Below are 17,446 nucleotides of genomic sequence, written 5' to 3'. Positions count from 1 at the left end.
AGCCTTTCTGGCTCAGCCCAGTTGAGGAATCAATACTTTCTTCCAGGTGGGGTGACCTCTAGAGGGCAGGCCGAGACGTGGGAGTGGGGGAGGGAACGTGCTCCCCCTGGGTTAGGAAGCACGGGAGGGGGGCCGTCTCCAAATTCCGCTCCTCCATCGTCCACTTCCAGGCCCGAGGCAGGCTGCCCAGGCCTCGGACCTGCGTCCCCGGCATAGACTGGAGACTGTAGAGTCCTTCCTCCTAGAGCCCCAGGGCATCCCGGACCCAGGGAAAAGGGAAGGGGCAGCCCCAGGGAGCCGCCGCCCCGCCCCCTGTGCCCAGAGGACTTGGGAGGCCGCGTGGATTGCTCCAGGCCCGGGATGGGGACCCGCGGGCCAAAGACAATGAAAGCGCAGGCTCCCGGCCTTGGGGGCAGGCAGGGAAACTTTGTTACAGCGTCGCCGAGCCTGGCACCCGACACCGCGGCGGCTGCGGCGGGGCGGGGGGGCGGAGCGCGGGCAGGCCCCGCCCGCACTCGGACCTCCTTTGTTTGCAGAGGGTCGGCGTCCCGGGCGCCCTACGCACCCGCGGCCCTTAACCCAGCCCCGCACTCCGCCGCATTTCCGGAGCCGACCAGCCGTCGGCCCCGACGCCACCCGAGAGAGAACCAGACCGAGACGGAGAGAGACTGGGAGAGGCGAGGGCGGGGGCTCCGACGCTCCCGGATGCGTGACGCTCCCCGTGCATTTGCATAGAACGTTCTGATTGGCCGCGGCGGCCGCCGGGAGAGTGCGGGGAGGGAGGAGGGAGACCTCACAGCGGCAGCAGCTGGTCTCGGTGTAAACAAGTCGCGGCTGCGAACCCCGGGCGTGGGGACAGCGCCCCGGCTCCGGAGCGCCCATCACCCGACCCCAGACCCCGGAGGACGGGCCCCTCCGTGCACCTAGGTGAGGCCCAGCGAACTCCCAGAGCCCAGGGGTCCCCCGAGCGATGCCCGCGCTCCTAGCCCCCCAACCGAGCTCCCGGGCACCCTCCCTTCTGCAGCCCTCCCCCTCCTCTCCCTGGAGAGGCAGAGACTACCCCGAAGTCAGAGCCCGTCGGGCCGACCCAGACTCCTGGGGTGCTCACCCTTGCAGCGTCAGACTATGCACCCCTTCCCCTCCCCCTTCCCAGCTGCGCAGTTTTTACAAAGCAAGACTACTTCCCCCCCAGCGGGTCCCCTCCCGCGTATTCCTCCCTTTCGGGTTTCCCTCCCATACACTGAGTCGGGGCCCTGCTTCTAGAACGCACTGGAGTGTCTGGGCCCAGGTGGAGGCGCTGGGCGGCTGAGTCACTTCTCCAGCCTCAGTTTCCCCTGTGAGGCAGATCGGTGCTTTGAACCCCGGCTGAGCAACATTCCTCCCCCAGGGAGGCAACCTGGCCCTAGGGAAAGCAGAGAGCCGAGCGTGGCGGCAGCCCGAGCTCTGGGGAGAAGCCGGACGCAGCTCGATGAGATGCTGAGAGGCGCTTGGTTCTGGGAGGGAGAGAGGAATGTGCGGAAGATAGAGGACTCTGGGGCAGGAGGCGAGGGCCGCGATCCTCATACTTCTCCATGATCTTCTAGGCTCTGGGCTCCCTTTGCTCGCCGTGGTCCCCTCCCCGGGTGGGGCCACTCCCCCCAGCCCCCACCATGGTGCGGATCTCTAAGCCCAAAACCTTCCAAGCTTATCTGGATGACTGTCACCGAAGGTATAGCTGTGCCCACTGCCGGGCACACCTGGCCAACCACGATGACCTCATCTCCAAGGTAACCTGCCTAAGCAATGGGAACTGTCAGTCCCAGGGACTGGACTCAGGAGGGGGCGTGGAACCCCCAGAAATGGCAGTAACTGTGACTCGTTTCCTTTCCTCCAGTCCTTCCAGGGCAGCCAGGGCCGTGCCTACCTCTTCAACTCTGTGTGAGTATCCCGAGGGATTCCCTTAGACTCTTGGGGCAGTCTCACAAGCGCCCCTGGCCCATGAAGCTCCTCGTGATCTGTACTTGCTTGTAGTGCTGGAGTTTCAGGGCCGGCCGGGGTCAGGTGGGATTGTGACCCATCCGGGACCGAAGACCCTAGATAACACCGAAGGGGGGAGTTGGGCCCTAGTCTTGAGACGGCCTAGAGTTGGCCCCTGAGAGACTAGTCTCGTTTGTGACAGCCTGGTGACCCACCCCACAGGGTGAACGTGGGTTGCGGGCCGGCTGAAGAGCGGGTGCTGCTGACTGGGCTCCATGCTGTGGCTGACATCCATTGTGAGAGCTGCAAGACTACCTTGGGCTGGAAATATGTGAGTGATCTCAGACCCTCCCTGGTTGTACAAGAATAGTCAGATCCCAGGGTCTATGGAAGACAATTGGGCTCAAATTGTGGCCCTGCCACTTACCCCTGTAACTTTGCTCAAGTCCCTCAGAATCTGTTTCCCTATCATGTAGAATGAGAGGCCCTTCCAGCTCTGAGCCCATTAGAGTTTTCAGCTACTTTGTCAAGTCCTGAACTTTTTCAAAGCTGTTTCACATCTGTTCACCTTGGCTGATTTTCACTAAGTCAGTGTGAGCTAGGTAGCTTGGGTTATTACAACCCTCATTTGATAGGTGAGAAAACTGGAGGCTTGGTGAAGGCAGAAATTGACCCAGTCTCTATCCCAGCCTCTTCTGAACCCAGTCTCTCGTCCCTCCTCCTCCCTCTTCCCCCAACTGACTATTCCCTGCCTTCCAGGAACAGGCCTTTGAGAGCAGTCAGAAATACAAGGAGGGGAAGTACATCATTGAGCTCAACCACATGATCAAGGACAATGGCTGGGACTGACCTCTGACCTCCAACCTCAGCCCAATGATTTTCCCCAATAAGATGATTCTGCTGCCCCCCTCACCCCAGCCAGGCTGCTGGAGGAGGGGCGTTGGTGGGAGAAACAACTACTTGCATCCTCTCCAGGGACCCTGGGGAACTGCAAGTTCTCCCTCCTCAGGGCTTTGTTGGGAGATGGTCCCAAGCCTTGTACATACATTTTATTATTTTATTGCATGCACTGTGACTTTTGGGGGGGTAGGGGAAGAAATGTCCCCATTCTGCTTCCCTTCATGATCTGGCTGGTTTGGATCTCATTTTTAACCCTCTCCCTGTCCCAGATTCACCTGTAGATATGCCCTTTGTTGTACATAACTCTCTCGCTTCCTCTCCATGCACTCCTTTTCCTCCTGCCTATATACCTCAAGCCTGTACCTCTCTTTCCCCAGGATTTCCGTATCCCTCCGTGGTCTGTAGCATCTGTAAATAAAACTCCCAGAGACACCGCTCACCTTTCTCTTTCTTGGAATCTCAGGTCCTGGAAAGGACTCTTGTCCCAGCCCCCGCCTTGCACCCCCCTCTCCAAACGGCACGGGCTTATAAGCACTTTCTTTAGCGGCGCCTCACCGCTCGGCTGTGGGCAGGCTAGCTCTGGAATGTATTAGTTGTGGGGGATCTTGAACGTCGCTAACTTATTGGTAACCATGGGGAGATTCCTTGCACACCTACCTCACAGGGCTGTTGTGAGGAACATGCTTTAAAGAGCTGTGGGACGAAGTTACTGGTTTATTACTCTCATCTTCTGCCCATGGAGGGTCAGCCTGGCAAGGCTGCTGGGACGGGGGCTGCCCGTGCCCCCAGACCTCCCAGACGCAGCGCCCTGCTGCACGGGGAAGGCTCTGGGAGAGAGGGAACTGCATCTCTCCAGCCTGACGTCTGCGGGGTCTATTTTGGAACCGACGGAGTCGGGACTACGGCTCCCAAGAAACGCAGCGCGGCTCCAGGCAAGGACGCAGGCTCCCGCTGCGCTCGGTCTCCTGGGAACTGTAGTCCAATGAACCAGCCCTTCCCAACGAGGCGGAGCGAGAGCTCACGTGCGGTCCTTCCTGGGTAACGTAGTCCGGCGCTGCGTGGAGCGGCCCGCGAGTGGCCCGGGCTCTCCCAGACCTCGGGCTCCTCTCCCAGACCTCGTGCCCTCCCAGACCTCGGGCCCTGGGGAGCTTCCCGACGTGGCAGTCTGGACTGCTGAGTTCAGACCCCCGCCGCATTCTTCCCCGGGCCTCTCAGGGTTTTTCTCTCACGCCCCAGCACACGGGCAAAAACTGCAAGCCGGTCCAGGGTCGGGGTCCGGCAGAAGTGTCTTGTTACTTACCTGAGGCCCCGCCTCCAAGCCGAATGGCCCCGCCCCGATTCCCGTGGCCCCGCCTCCTAGATTCTCCCAGGTTCCCTCGTGGGAACCCCGAACAGCTGGCAGGAAGCGCCAAACTGCTGTCCTGGTTCAAGCCCCCGGGGATCAAGCAGGCCGAGGAGTTAATTATGTAATTAGGGAGTAGGGGGCCAGAGCTAATGAAGCCCAGCCGTCGGGCTGGCTGGAGGGGACTGGGAGAGGGGGAGGGAGGCGGGCTGACTTGTGGGACAGATGGGATTGGGGAGGGGGGAGCCCAGGCATTCCCATCTGGGCCCCATGGGCCGTGCCCCTCCTCCCCACTCCGACTTTTCCCCCCTTTCCTACATCCTGCACCCCCAGCCCTGAAGGCCCCCGGGGAGGAGGAGCTGTGATCAGGGGCCAAAGGGGCTGAGCCCAGGGCTATAAAGGGGGCATCACCTGGGCGGGTGGCTCAAAGCTGAGCAGACAGGACAAGACAGCACAGGAGGGGCTGGAGATCTGCCCCATGTACCATCCCCGAGAGCTCTATGCCCCCTTGGGGGCCAGCTACAGACTCCGGCCTCCCCAGCCTGGGGGGGAGCTCGGTTTTCCAGCGGGGCTGTCAGAGGGGTACCGTTACTCAGGTGAGAGGACGGAGCCCGGAGGCTTTGAGTGACTCGGGAGGGATGTCGATAGTAGGACTAAGAATTTTTTTGGGGGGGGGGGCTGGGTGTGCATGGGGGAGGGGGGAGGGGAAGTGTGAGGGAAGAGGGTATAGCTCTGCACTGGGAGCCAGGAGACTGCGGTTAGTCTTGACCCTGGTACTAACTTGCTGTGTGACTCTGGACCAGCCAGTTCCTTACTCCGGGAATCAGTTTCTTTTATGAAAAACGAAGTAGTTGAACCAGACAAGTCCTGAAAATCTGAACTGAATGTTCTGAAATTCTAGGGGAGTCTATAGAAGTGGGGAGAAGGGAAGGGACAGGAGTTCAGTCTTTTACTGATTGATTGTTTTCTTTTTCTACTGTACCCTAGACCTTGACACCCCTAAATTAGATTGCTTTCTCTCAGGGCTGGAGGCTGCTCCCCGGCCTCTGGCTGCCCCGCCACCCTTGCCTCCATTGCCTCCTCCTTTGGGAGCAGAGCCGACTGCCCCTGCCTCTGCTTCTGAGGCCTCCCGCCTGTTACCAGGGGTCAGCCTAAGCCTGGAGAACCATGATTTGTGGAAAGAATTCAGCTCTGTGGGAACAGAAATGATCATCACCAAAGCTGGGAGGTGAGGCAAGGATTGAAGGAGCCAGAGATAATCTATCCCCAAATGGGGCCTGGCTCTGCCCATAGAGGCTGGTTTGGGTCTGCGAAAATTTGCATGAAGCCATCCATACTTCCCTTCAATTTTCCCTGCGATAGAAAATATTTAATTTTTAAGTTTTTTTGGTAAGGTTAGAGGGACAGTTGGTGTAAGTAATCTATGTTCAGAGTTAGACTTCCTGTCTGTGACTCAAATACTGAAGCAAAGTAATTCCTCTTTTTTAAGGTAAAAACTTAGATGGAGGTTTCATGCTCTGTTTTTGGGCAGGTAAAGCCAAAGTCAGTTAACAAGTGTTTATTAAGTACTTATTACATTCCATGCTTTATGTACTGGCTCTACTGAGGAACCAAAAGGGAGGAAGGGGATAACTGCCAAGACATGAAGGAGTATCTCTCTCCCTTGTCTTCTGTCCCAGAGAAAACCGAGTTTGAGGCAATGTGAATTAGCACAAAGCTCTAGATTGGGGCTTTAGGAAACCTGGGTCCTAACCGTGACTCTTACCTAAATTCACTGTGAGCCTTTGAACATAGGAACCTGAGATTTAGAAATGGAAAAGACTTCAGAGCAGGAGTTCTTAACCCAGGGTGCAGAGACACTGCCCCCCACTCCAAATTTATTGGATAGATTTCAGGGAATCCAGAAAATTGGACCAAAAAACCCCCAAAAAATATGATTTATTTTATTTTATGCATTTAAAAACATGTGCTTCAGAGAAGGGATCCTTGAGACTTTATCAGTAAGCCATAGAATGGAGTCCCTGGACACAAATAAAAAAGTAAAGAACTCTTATAGACAGTATCCATTAATTTTAAAGATTTCATAACAGAGGTCCAGCAGCAAGTCCAGCCCTTTCTTTTTCTCTAAAATGAAGGGTCCCCTCTTTTAACACTGTCTTGTGGTCTATACCCCGTCCCAATCCTCTCTCCTGCCCCCCAATAATTGACCATTGTGATTCTGACTCCCCCTTGTGGTCAGAATTAAAGAGGGCCAGTCCAGCAACTTTGCCACCCCCTGGCTGCCCTACCCTTGCTCAGATGCTCCAGGCCCTCTCCTCCTGTGCTGCCTCCAGACGAATGTTCCCGGCCTGCCGAGTAACAGTGACCGGTCTGGACCCCGAAGCTCGCTACCTGTTCCTCCTGGATGTGGTGCCCGTGGATGGCGCCCGGTACCGATGGCAAGGCCGCCGCTGGGAGCCAAGCGGCAAGGCCGAGCCACGGCTCCCCGATCGAGTCTACATCCACCCAGACTCCCCCGCTACCGGGGCCCACTGGATGCGGCAGCCTGTGTCCTTCCATCGCGTCAAGCTCACCAACAATACCTTGGATCCACATGGACATGTGAGGCTCCAGTGGGCAATGGGGAGCAATTCCCAGGGGAGCCAGAGGTCATTGTGGAGATGATCTTTTTGGGCTATGGGACCCTAGGATTGGGCGAATCCCAGATCAGAGGTTTCGGGGCAAGGGAGTGAGGGACCCATCTGTTCTACCCATCTTTCTCTCATTCTTACGTGTCCCCAGCTGATCCTTCACTCGATGCACAAGTACCAGCCCCGGCTGCACCTGGTCCGGGCTGCCCAGCTCTGCAGCCGCCACTGGGGCGGCGTGGCCTCCTTCCGCTTTCCGGAGACAGCGTTCATCTCCGTAACAGCCTACCAGAATCCTCGGGTAAGGCACCCCCTCCCCCGCCTCGCCCCTGGGCCTGCCCTGAGCCTTCTAGGTCCAGAAAGGTCTGCTGCCTGGGATCCCCAGCTCCGTGGGAGGGTTGTTGTGGGAAGTTGGATTAACCACAGGTTTTCCCTCTAACCGTGTCCCTCCAGATCACACAACTGAAAATTGCAGCTAATCCCTTTGCCAAGGGGTTCCGGGAGAACGGAAGGAACTGTAAGAGGTGGGAGTATTAGGGGCCTGGATGTGGGTCTGGTGGGGAGAGCATATGCCTGGCTGGCTTAGGGAATTATCTGGGGGCCATGTTGAACATGTCCCCCCTTCCATGGGCTCCAGGGAACGGGATGCCAGGGTTAAGAGGAAGCTGAGGGGACCAGAGCCTGTCATTATGGAGACCTATGGTGGAGGTAAGTGCTATTGGGATGGCAGTGAGAGGGGGAGAAAGTGTGCCCTGCAGAGCCGGTTGTAATTAGGGGTTGCCTCCTCCTATCCCAACTCCCCTCTTCCTTATACCCCCCCCATGCCCTCTTCCCTTCTCTATTCTCCATCTTTCTAACCCATTGTCTCGTCAAAGATGGCCCTGGAGGTCCCTGCGACTCCACATTGGCTGGAGACCTCCCAGAACAAGCCTCTTCCTCGGCTGAGGTCCCCACGCCTCCTTGTGGGGGGCCCAGCGCTGAGGCCTACCTTCTGCACCCGGCTGCCTTCCACGGGGCTCCCAGCAGCCTCCCCACCAGGTGAGACAGAGTGCATGGTATCTGAGGGTTGAGAAACAGCAGGGTAGAAAACTGGGGATTAAGAGTCAGAGAAGACCTGAGTTGGAATTATTTCCCCCCATTCATTAGCTGGTTTTCAAAGAATCACTTTTTCTTTCCGATGGTCATTGATGTTCTAGTCTTTAGAAGTCATTTGTGATCCCTCATTTTACAGATGAGGAAATCATGGAGAGGTGCCCCAAACTTCACAAATTGGTAGTGGCCGAGCTGAAAACTGAACCCGATCTAATGTTCTTCTAATTTCCAATCACCCCGTTCCTTCTCTCCTCTCCTGCCTTCTCCCCCCTCCCCGCCCAGTTTAAGAAAGATCAGTAATGCTGTGTATTACTTCATAGACAGGGTAGTGTTCTGGACAGAGTTCTGGATCTGGCTTCAATTCCAGCCCTTCACTTGCTATGTGATTATGGAAAAGTTGAGCCTCAGTCTTCCCATCTGTAAAATGGAAATCACAATGCTCACATTCACTGTTTTGCAGGATTGTTGTGAGGAAGCCACTTTGTAAACCACACATAAACTTATGTCTGCACAGGTTGATGTTATCTTTTCCTAACTGGCTTTCTTCCTGCCTCTCAGGACCTCTTCTTTCTCGGAGGCTGCAGATCCATTGTCTCGTCCTTCATCTTACCAGGCACCCTTCCTAGAGCTGTCTCCGGGGAATGGGGGTTCTGGTCCTGGATATCCGCCAGCCCCTCCAACATCAGCCTTTGCCCCTCACTTCCTCCAAGGGGGGCCCTTCCCTCTCCCCTACGCAGCCCCTGGGGGCTACCTGGATGTTAGCAGCAAGCCCCTCTATTAAGTTAGAGGCATTTACCACCAACTCTTCTTGGAGCCTGGGTGACTTTTGGGGCCATCTCCTTTTTGCACCAAATGGCTGCTTTTGCCTCCTTCATCTCAGCCAAGCCTCCCCCCACTCAGTTCACACTTCAGCTTTAGCTCACACCCCCCTCCTGCTTCAAAGCCTGTGGAGGTAGGCTGGGGGGAGACCAGCTGCTCCAGCTTCCCCTTCCTGGGCTCTCACCTGGGTGTGAATGGAGGGTGGGGGCTGGGCCAGCAGGAGACCGGCCTCACCAAAAGGACAGGTCAGGGGCCATCACCAGGAACTTTCAAGGGCAGCCCAGCTAAGGGAGTTCCAAGGCCTCTAGGCCCTCCACCCCAGGCTCTTCACCCTTACCACACCACTGCCTGAACAATTTACATTTACATACCTTACCTCCATGTGGGGAAAGTCTCCCAGGGATGTAGAGCAGACTGTCTTCACCCCCACTGCCAAATGTACAGTAATTACTATTCTCACCAAACACCTTTGGGCTCCAGGCTTTTTTATTTCCTCTAAAATAAAACTTTTGAGTCATTGTGTGATGTTATACAAATCTGTTAGATTGGGGGTAGAGTTGGCTTCCTGCTCTAAGGTGATTTCAAAGCCCTCTTCTTTCCAAAGCTCTCTCATTTCCAAGAAGGATTCTAATCTGAGGGCTCCTGTCTACCAATCAGCCCGGTTTCTAAGTACTAAGAGATACATACTCGGGACCCCAGGTCCTGAGAGTACTACACAGAAATAATGGAGAAATCAGCTGGGAAGCAGAAGGGCCTGCCTGATGCTCTCTAACTAACCAGAGTTGTCTGGTAGAACACAGAGACTTGCTTTCAGATGGCAATGTTAGTTACCACTGCTAGAGCTACTGACTCATCTCCCAAAGGGTGCAGTAGTAATTACTCTAGCACCTTCCTTCATAGTGCTGTGTAGAAATGTGCATTAGGATCATAGTTTTATAGTATAACTGTTCCCACTGAGCCAGAAGGAGGTAAGAACAAAAGGTCATTTTCTTTCTTTTATTAGAATTTTTTTTCATTTTTCCCCAAAGTTTTTATCTAAAAACAAACAAACAAAAAAGAGAAAACCAGAAAAAAATCGCCAGAAACTTCAAAACAAAGAATCTGGGGGAGGAGGAAATTGGATCAAAGCTTGTCCTCCTTGCCCCCTGACCTCTGCCTAGGACAGAACACAGGATGGGAGAGGCTTCTCTGCTCTCCCAGTGTCCTCTGAGATCCTAGAGAGGAGAAGGGGAAATCCTCCCCCAACCCTGGGAGACCCTGTCCTGCAGATGGTGGCAACAGGAACAGCAGAGGACAGAGTCACAGTGGTCCAAAGGATGTTGAGGCTGGGGAGAGGAGTAAAGGATAGGGGTAAGAGGGGCTTGGGTGGGGTCACAGGAAGTAGTCAGCCACTGGCTTCTTGGAAGGGATGCCCCGGGTTTCCTGGGGTGCAGCTTCAAAGATGATGAAATCTTTCTGGAGGTGCTCATCCAGCTCCAAGATGGCTGCCACATTTCCGCAGCTATTCAAAGAAAAAGGTCAGTTATCTAAGGTACAGAACACAGAAAATTTTCCTCAGGGCTCCTCTCCCAACTCCCACCAACTTCTAAGGAGATAAGCCCTCTCTCTTTCCAAGTTGGCCTAAGGGTACCAAGGCTTCTCTCCCTCTGAAACTGTCTCCTCCCACTCCACTTACCGATAGCAGTAGTTGGGTGCTGACCACACCGTGAGCACAGTTTCATTGAAGTGCCACTTGTAGCCTTCCATCACCAGCTGGTGAGCTCGGCATATCATGTCAATGTCATTGGCCGCATTGAACTGGGCCACCACATCACTGCCAAACAGGTAGCCAGCTCCTCGGGGACTAACACCCCAGCCCGTCGTGTCTATAGAGAATGAGAGAGAACTTAATGGGGCTTCCCTCTTCTCATTCAACAAACCCAGCTTTGTCAATGCTTGACACCTACTTCCCTACACTAAACTGGAATGCTGAAAAATCTGGGAAAAGGTGGAAAGAGCAGAGGATGATGTTTGGCTACAATGTAGCATTAGGGGAAAACTTCAATATTTTTAGGTCAAAGAGACAGTTTGAATTTCAACCTTAACATTTACTAGCTGTGTGGTCATGGACAATTAACTTAATCCAAGGCTCAGATTCTTCAATTTGTCAAACTGGCAGGGCCTGCCTCACAGGGCTGTTTTAGCAATGATAAAATGAATGTGATGTGCTTTGCAAATCTACAATGACTAAATGTCACACCATGACGGTGGTCTTCAGATATCTGAGGAATGTGGAAAAGTGATCCTACTTTTTCATAACTTTAGAGAATAGAAATACAATTTTAAAAGAAGGTGTAAGATTACTGGGAGCTAGATTTTGTTTCAATAAGAATGATCATCTTAACCATCAGTTCCTCTGTAATGAAAATGGGCTCACTGGGAAGTTAATAAGAATCCAATCACCGGGAAAGCAGCAGGATGACAATTTATTAAATAGATTCCTGAACTAGTTTGAAGTAATGGATTTGAAGTCAGAGGTGTTGATTTGGATAGAGTTCCTTTACCTATTTCTCATTTCTAGGTAAGTCACAACTTCTTTGGCTTTCTTCCTTATTTGTAAAGAAACTGAAACTAAATTATCTTAAGGCTTCTTTAAGCACTCCCATGACCTTTACATTAATTTTCAATGCTATGATTAAATTCCTAATGTCTTTCCCAATCACCCCATTAAGTGCTTATTTTTGGTCACTGGCTGATTAAAAGGACCCAGGTTCCCCTAGTCAAATATCTCTTATAATGCTGTTCCTGAGATGAAAGTTCCCACATTTGTTATCCAAATGAGAAAGTCCCTTAGATTCATGGTGCCTTGGGCAAAGGCTAAGTCACTGGGCTGATTTCCGTAGCTAATGCACAATATCCCCACAAATTAAAAATTCCACTGCTGCTCCTCTCATAAAGAACATGCTCCAAAACTTAATTCCCCAAACTGACCAGGGAATAAAACATTCCAAGAACCAAAAAATTAAAACCTTTCTTTTACAGTCTATTTTCTATTGCCCTGAATTACCTTTCCCCTCGCCCCACTAGTACTTCCTACCAGTCTTCTAAATAAGGATCAAACTCCCTAACAAAATAACACATGAACATGTGGCGTAATCTGCTCTTTTACCCCATTTCATCTTCCACCCTCAACACCTCACCTTCAGGGTCAGACCAGAGCAAGTCACACATGGGTCCATCATGAGGCACCTCCTGTTTCCGGTCAATCGTTCGAATCTGGTCCAGGGTTTGGATAGAAGGAGAGAGGCCCCCATGCACACAGAAGATCTGAGGAGAATGGGAGGAAGACTGAGGTTCATTGTTTCCTTTGACTGCCTCCCAGATGACAGATATCTTCCCTGGCCATAAATTCAACCCCCTCCAGCCTCACAGTTCACCTTGATCCCGCAATTGGGACGACCTCCGTCTGCAACATTAGCTCCTTCCTACCTTGCCGTCGATGATGGCGGACAGGCTGAGGTAGTCAAAGATTTCAGTGCAGTAGCGCCACACAGTCACTGAGCCATACTTTCGCAAACACTCATCATAGAAGCCGTAGACCTGTGTGATCTGCCTGCTCTCGTGGTTCCCCCGAATCAGAGTGATGCGGTCAGGATACCGAACCTGGAAAAGGTAAGGGCGTGGTAGGGATAATGGTCACAAGTGGTAGGTATGGGTACATGACAGTCTAGGAAAAACTGGCCATGGAGTTGGGGTAAAGATGTAATTTGAAAAAGTTTCCTCAGATAAGGCTGTTGGGGAACATCTGGAATAAAGTCTGAGGTGACTGGGCCTGGGTTGTCTGATGGTTTGGTAGTGCTGTTTGGCATAGTAGGAGGAAACTTTCTAGGTTAGGTTCCGAGAACAGAATCAAGAGTACTTAGCTTAATCACCTTGAGGGCAAGCAGCAGCAGGAATGTTTCAACGCTGTAGAAGCCTCTGTCCACAAAGTCCCCCATGAAGAGGTAGTTGGTCTCAGGGACATCGCCACCCACCTGGGAAGGGAGAGGAGGCTTCATTTGTACCACTTGGTTCACCATGCCAAACTCTTTTGAAAACCACATACACATGCTTGTCCAAATTAAAAGCCCACTCCATGTTGAAATGTCCCTAATAATACCACTGAATATGAATAGAACCAAATTCAGGACTGGCCTACATCAAATTTCCCCTTTACCTTCTATCTTCAAGTAGATTAAAAGCTCTCATTCCTTTTGATTAAAGAAGTTTTCCAGAAATTTCTTTATGAACCTGCTTTTTGCCACTAAATCGAAGGATCAGAATGATAGCCCCTTCCCCCTAGCTTCATCCCAACACAAACACACATACTCACTCTGAATAGTTCCTTGAGATCATAGAATTGTCCATGGATATCTCCACACACCTGGCATAAGAATCACAGAATATTAGAGCTGGAAGAAATCTGAAAGAACATCTAGTCTAATCCTTTGTTTTACAGATAAGAATCTGAGATCAAGAGACCTGAAGTAACCTGCCCCAAGATTAGGCAGTGACAGGGCTAAAACTTAACCCAGCCAGGAAGCAGCTAAGAAAGAAAGGAAGAGGCCCTTCCTTATAGCCCCCCCCCCCCAGCACAGCCTAGAGTTCTTCAGCTAGCCCAGGCAGAAGCAGCAGGTACAAAGTGGCTCAGTCCCTAAATCGTGTATCCTGAGATCTAAATTTCTTTCTTGTTAACCACTTGGATAATGGTAGCTTAATAATGGCACGAGTAAAACAATGACACAAGACTCCTGAAAGCAAGAGTCTGACTTTAGAGAACTCCAAGCCAGTCCTCCATTAAAGGGAATTCCAATTCGATGTGGGACCAAGCTAGATTCCAAATGTGTTTGTGCCCATATGCACATGTGTAAAATCAGACCAAGGCATAGGGCACAGTATTTACAACTAGAAGGGACCTAACAGGAGTTCATTTAGTCCCGGAGTCCTTAACCTGGGGGTATCGTAGGGTACATGTGTCCATGAACCTTTAAAACATACTGTGATAATCATTTCAATGTAAAACAATTTCCTTTGTAATGCTGTGGACTTCAGAGATCTAAAAATATAGATTCTGAGGAATTCAGAGGGCTTCAGCAGACTGCTAAAGGGGTCCAGGCCACAAAAAGGGTTAGAGTTCTTGATCTAGACCAAGAAAGTTATTAACTAGAGTGGTCACACTAAAGGACTAAGGAGTAGAGGCAGAATTCCAACCCATACTCTCCAAGTCCAGCACTTTCCTATTCCTGTGTGTGCACACAAATGAAAGAAGGACCGAACACTTTCTGCAGTGCTATGTACTAGCAAGTCTAACAAGGGATGGGTGGATATGCATAAAACCAGATCAGATTTAGGGATGGGGAAGAGGGATAAGACTACTCACCGTGACGGGGGAGTCCACCCTCTGTACATTGCTCTCCTCCACCAAGATCTCTCTGAAGACACAAGGAGATGGTTGTCATAGCCAGACCAATAGCCCCTATCCTACCTCTATTCAAGGTCAAGTCTGACCCTGCCTTACTGGAGATCTATTCAGTTGGCCTGTAGAGTATTGGCACCCAAATAGAATTCATGAGTGGATCAGGAGACTCTTCTGTTCTCCCTGCCTTCTTTAATCAATCTTTCCCTAAGATATAGTTCTGAGGATATCATTGGTTCCTTGTTCAAAAACCTCCAAAGCCTCAATTCACTTTAATTCAACATTTATTAAGCACCCACTACATTCAAGAGACACTGTGTTAGGTGCAGGGGATACAAAGACAAAAACAAAACAGTACTTGCTCTCAGAGCTTACATTCTACAGAAGAGACAACATAAATACAAATACATAAATATAAAAGATGCAAAATAATACAAAGTAATCAAAAAGGACAATATTGTAACTGGAGGAAGGAAGATAAACAGAAAAAGACCTTGTGCAGAAGATAGCGTCTGAGTTGTACATTGAAGAGGGGAACACCAAGAGAAAGTAAGGATACCTGTGCATCCGTTGCCTAAAAATCAAGTATCCAAGACTCCCTCAGCTTGCTTTTAAGTGTCCCCATACACAGACTTCATAGAATCACAAACTTCAATCAAAGGGATCATCCAAATCCAAATTCCCATTTCAGAGGAGGAAAACTGAGTTTGATAAATGAGAAAGTCACTTGCCAAAAGTCACAAAGAACATGACAGAGATGAGACTTGAACCTAAGTCTTCTTACTTCAAAGTTCAGTCAGTGTGTTTTATATATCATGCCTGTTCCCTGATCATCTTCAGCACTATTCTGCATAACATTCTTGGCCAAACTGGGGAACCGGTTCATTTCTCAAAAATGTTTTTGTTTCCCCACCAATCCACTTTTGATCATGCAAGTCCTTCATGCTTTTACTTCTACAGAATACTTCCTCCTTCAAAGTCTCAACTTAATGTCCCCGTTTTCTCTGTGACATTTTCCCAAATCTTTCTAACCCATACCTGTCCATCCTCTGAAATTTTATAGTATTTTGGATATACCTCTTGGAATAACAGCCCTTTACTCCATATAATAACTACACATCTTTCCGCTCTGGATTGTGTATGCCTTTATGGTATAAACTGCCTTTTTTTGTGAGGGATGAGAGAAAAGAGAGGATAATTCTCACTCTTAGATGAATAATTTTTAAGTTTCTCTTGCTTTCTAAGGGTCTAAGATAAAAGAAAAAAGGAAGAAGCCTAAAGAGAAGAAGAGTTACTTTGAGTCTTGGAAAACCAAAAAGGATTCATGATATTAGTATAGGATGGGTTCTCTCAAAGTAAAGGCCCAGTCTTCTCTTAGGATCACAGGAGTCAAATATTATCTCATCTGGTGGTATATCAAGGTATCAATTGGATCTCAAACTAGTAAAAACATGGTTCCAATAGTGGGAATAGTGCTCCATAAATTCTTAAAGAATAGCAGGGCTCTCATTAGCACTAGTCTACTTCTTTATAAGCAAGTCAGTCTCTTCCAACTTGGCTACCAGGGAATTAAATACCAAACTTTCATAGCAGGTAGGGCCTCTCTTTCTACTCCAGAGACATCTGGGTCCATTGTTAAGATAATAGAGTTCATGACAACTGGGATGACCCTGGATGCACTGGGAGAGCTTGGCCCGAATCCAAATGGCTTTGGAAGAGTGAAGCTGGTGACTTTGCACAACTCTCCCTCACTTAAATGCAACTCACTTGCAGGTCACGGCATCACCTCCCTGAGGTCATGGTCTTCTTCCAGAATGAAGGACAAAGAACAAGAAGAAGTCAGGGCATAAGAGCTCATACCCAGCTTGTTTTCAGTGTAAGAAATGAACTCCACCTCAGTATTCCTTTCTATATTCATCTGGGTACCACGGGCCAACAAAGTGTTTTTTTTTTTTTTACCATGTCACTCCTTTGCTTCACCTGTACCCTATTATCAAGCCTAAACTGCCTGGCTTTCAAGGTTGCCCATGATTAAGAGGCTCTCTTTATCGTTCCTAGTCCACACTCAATTTCATTCTTGCCACAATATTGTCCTATTGCTCACATTGTCCTCCCTCACCTCTTAACTCCCGTTGATCCACTTCGATCTAATTCTAAGGCCCAGCTGAAGTCTCGCCTGTTTCCTGGAAACCCTGGCCGATCCCATCACCCTCCCTGGTCTTCTCTGAACCCCTACGGGAACTTAAGGCCCAGCACAAAGCCCAGCACCCACCCGGCTCCCCGTGAGTAGGGACGGCTTTTTCGGTTTGTATCGCTTATTCCTGGCAGCGAAGGGGTCCCTTCCCGAAGGCTGGGGCTGTTAGATTTATTCCTCCTTTTGAGTAGAACTTTCAATAGGATTTCTCTAGTGACTTTACCATTTTACAGTTGCCAGGGGCAACCTGGTCAGTTCCCTGTGAGCATGGAGTTTTGTCCCCACAAGAGACACCCTCAGACCTGGCTCGGGGGCTCCTATCTGCCTCGCGAGAGTTCTGGAGGCTCACCTGGCCTTGGCGCACAGAGCCTTGACCTCGCTCTCCTTGATGAGCTCGCAGCGGCGCAGCTGCTCGATCTGCCGGTCCAGATCACTGATCTCCGCCATGGTCCCCCCGCCTCACGCGGCCCCCCCGGTACGGGGGGCGGGGGGGGGAGACGCACCCAGGGGGCCGAGCCCCTCCCTACTCCGCCCGCCTGCCCGCACGGGTGTCTCCTGGAAACAAGGGTGAAGAGACAGAGTCAGCGGATCAGTCACATAATGTGGCCCGCGCCACCCCGCGCCAGCCACGGGCTCACCAAGCCCGGGGCTCCGCATTTTTTCCCCACCCCCTAACCCCTCGTAGGCCCCAGGCCCGGCCCGGTGCCTCACTCCGGCCGCCGCCCGGGATCTCCGGGAGGTATGGGGGAACTCCAGCACAGCGGAGCTCATAGGCTAGCCAGGAGAGCTAGACGGTGGCTCACGGGTGAGAGAGGACTACTGAGGGTATTACCGACGCGGCGGCTCCGGGACCCCACTCTCGAGCCGCGGGGTCTGGGCTCCACCTTCGAGCCTCCGTCCGCTCCCGGCCGCCACCGCTGCTGCTGCTTCCGGCCCCGCCGCGGAAGCCGAAGGCCACTTCCGTCGCACAGCGGAAGTGGCGTCAGAGGTTCCACGCCCCCACCCCTCTCCGTCTTCCGAAAGAGGGCGGAAAGAAAAAAAAAAATCGGGCCAAGGAACCGGATGTTGTGCTTGAGGGCGGA

General features: G+C 51.5%; 3 protein-coding genes across 4 annotated transcripts; 2 read left to right on the top strand and 1 right to left on the bottom strand.

Annotated features, from left to right (window-relative positions):
• Positions 1-527: 527 nt before the first annotated feature.
• On the top strand, positions 528-3,291 carry YPEL3 (yippee like 3). The gene is made up of 5 exons (XM_074305767.1): positions 528-927; positions 1,584-1,766; positions 1,874-1,917; positions 2,179-2,287; positions 2,716-3,291. The coding sequence occupies exons 2-5, from the start codon at positions 1,650-1,652 to the stop codon at positions 2,803-2,805; spliced, it is 360 nt and encodes a 119-aa protein (XP_074161868.1). The 5' UTR covers positions 528-927; positions 1,584-1,649; the 3' UTR covers positions 2,806-3,291.
• Positions 3,292-4,530: 1,239 nt separating this feature from the next.
• TBX6 (T-box transcription factor 6) lies at positions 4,531-9,254 on the top strand. 2 transcript variants are annotated; one of them, XM_074303979.1, is made up of 8 exons: positions 4,531-4,794; positions 5,222-5,426; positions 6,532-6,799; positions 6,980-7,126; positions 7,279-7,349; positions 7,463-7,533; positions 7,701-7,863; positions 8,476-9,254. In XM_074303979.1, exons 1-8 carry the CDS (start codon positions 4,677-4,679, stop codon positions 8,696-8,698), a joined length of 1,266 nt encoding a protein of 421 aa, XP_074160080.1. In that variant the 5' UTR covers positions 4,531-4,676; the 3' UTR covers positions 8,699-9,254. The 2 variants fall into 2 exon arrangements, with proteins under 2 accessions (XP_074160080.1, XP_074159990.1); XM_074303889.1 differs by having other exon boundaries at positions 5,186-5,426.
• Positions 9,255-9,718: 464 nt separating this feature from the next.
• Positions 9,719-17,333, bottom strand: PPP4C (protein phosphatase 4 catalytic subunit). Its single transcript, XM_074305227.1, has 9 exons — positions 17,197-17,333; positions 16,714-16,919; positions 14,135-14,186; positions 13,088-13,138; positions 12,648-12,749; positions 12,205-12,378; positions 11,916-12,042; positions 10,412-10,601; positions 9,719-10,237 (listed from the first exon to the last, which is right to left on the bottom strand). The coding sequence occupies exons 2-9, from the start codon at positions 16,809-16,811 to the stop codon at positions 10,108-10,110; spliced, it is 924 nt and encodes a 307-aa protein (XP_074161328.1). The 5' UTR covers positions 16,812-16,919; positions 17,197-17,333; the 3' UTR covers positions 9,719-10,107.
• Positions 17,334-17,446: the final 113 nt, after the last annotated feature.

The sequence above is a fragment of the Sminthopsis crassicaudata genome, chromosome 1, assembly GCF_048593235.1.
Source record: "Sminthopsis crassicaudata isolate SCR6 chromosome 1, ASM4859323v1, whole genome shotgun sequence".
Classification (NCBI taxonomy): Eukaryota; Metazoa; Chordata; class Mammalia; order Dasyuromorphia; family Dasyuridae; genus Sminthopsis; species Sminthopsis crassicaudata.
The sequence above is the reverse complement of the archived record's forward strand: the minus strand, read 5'-3'. Positions and strand labels throughout refer to the sequence as shown.

What these genes read in the sequence shown, in the direction of transcription:
- YPEL3 (XM_074305767.1), top strand. Translation starts at nt 1,650, where the DNA reads ATGGTGCGGATCTCTAAGCCCAAAACCTTCCAAGCTTATCTGGATGAC. An exon ending in ACGATGACCTCATCTCCAAG is followed by an intron (nt 1,767 to 1,873) that starts GTAACCTGCCTA and finishes CCTTTCCTCCAG; the next exon opens with TCCTTCCAGGGCAGCCAGGG. An exon ending in GCCTACCTCTTCAACTCTGT is followed by an intron (nt 1,918 to 2,178) that starts GTGAGTATCCCG and finishes CCCACCCCACAG; the next exon opens with GGTGAACGTGGGTTGCGGGC.
- TBX6 (XM_074303889.1), top strand. Translation starts at nt 4,677, where the DNA reads ATGTACCATCCCCGAGAGCTCTATGCCCCCTTGGGGGCCAGCTACAGA. An exon ending in AGAGGGGTACCGTTACTCAG is followed by an intron (nt 4,795 to 5,185) that starts GTGAGAGGACGG and finishes ACTGTACCCTAG; the next exon opens with ACCTTGACACCCCTAAATTA. An exon ending in AACGGAAGGAACTGTAAGAG is followed by an intron (nt 7,350 to 7,462) that starts GTGGGAGTATTA and finishes CATGGGCTCCAG; the next exon opens with GGAACGGGATGCCAGGGTTA.
- PPP4C (XM_074305227.1), bottom strand. Translation starts at nt 16,811, where the DNA reads ATGGCGGAGATCAGTGATCTGGACCGGCAGATCGAGCAGCTGCGCCGC. An exon ending in GGGTGGACTCCCCCGTCACG is followed by an intron (nt 13,139 to 14,134) that starts GTGAGTAGTCTT and finishes TTCTTATGCCAG; the next exon opens with GTGTGTGGAGATATCCATGG. An exon ending in CCGCCATCATCGACGGCAAG is followed by an intron (nt 12,043 to 12,204) that starts GTAGGAAGGAGC and finishes CATTCTCCTCAG; the next exon opens with ATCTTCTGTGTGCATGGGGG.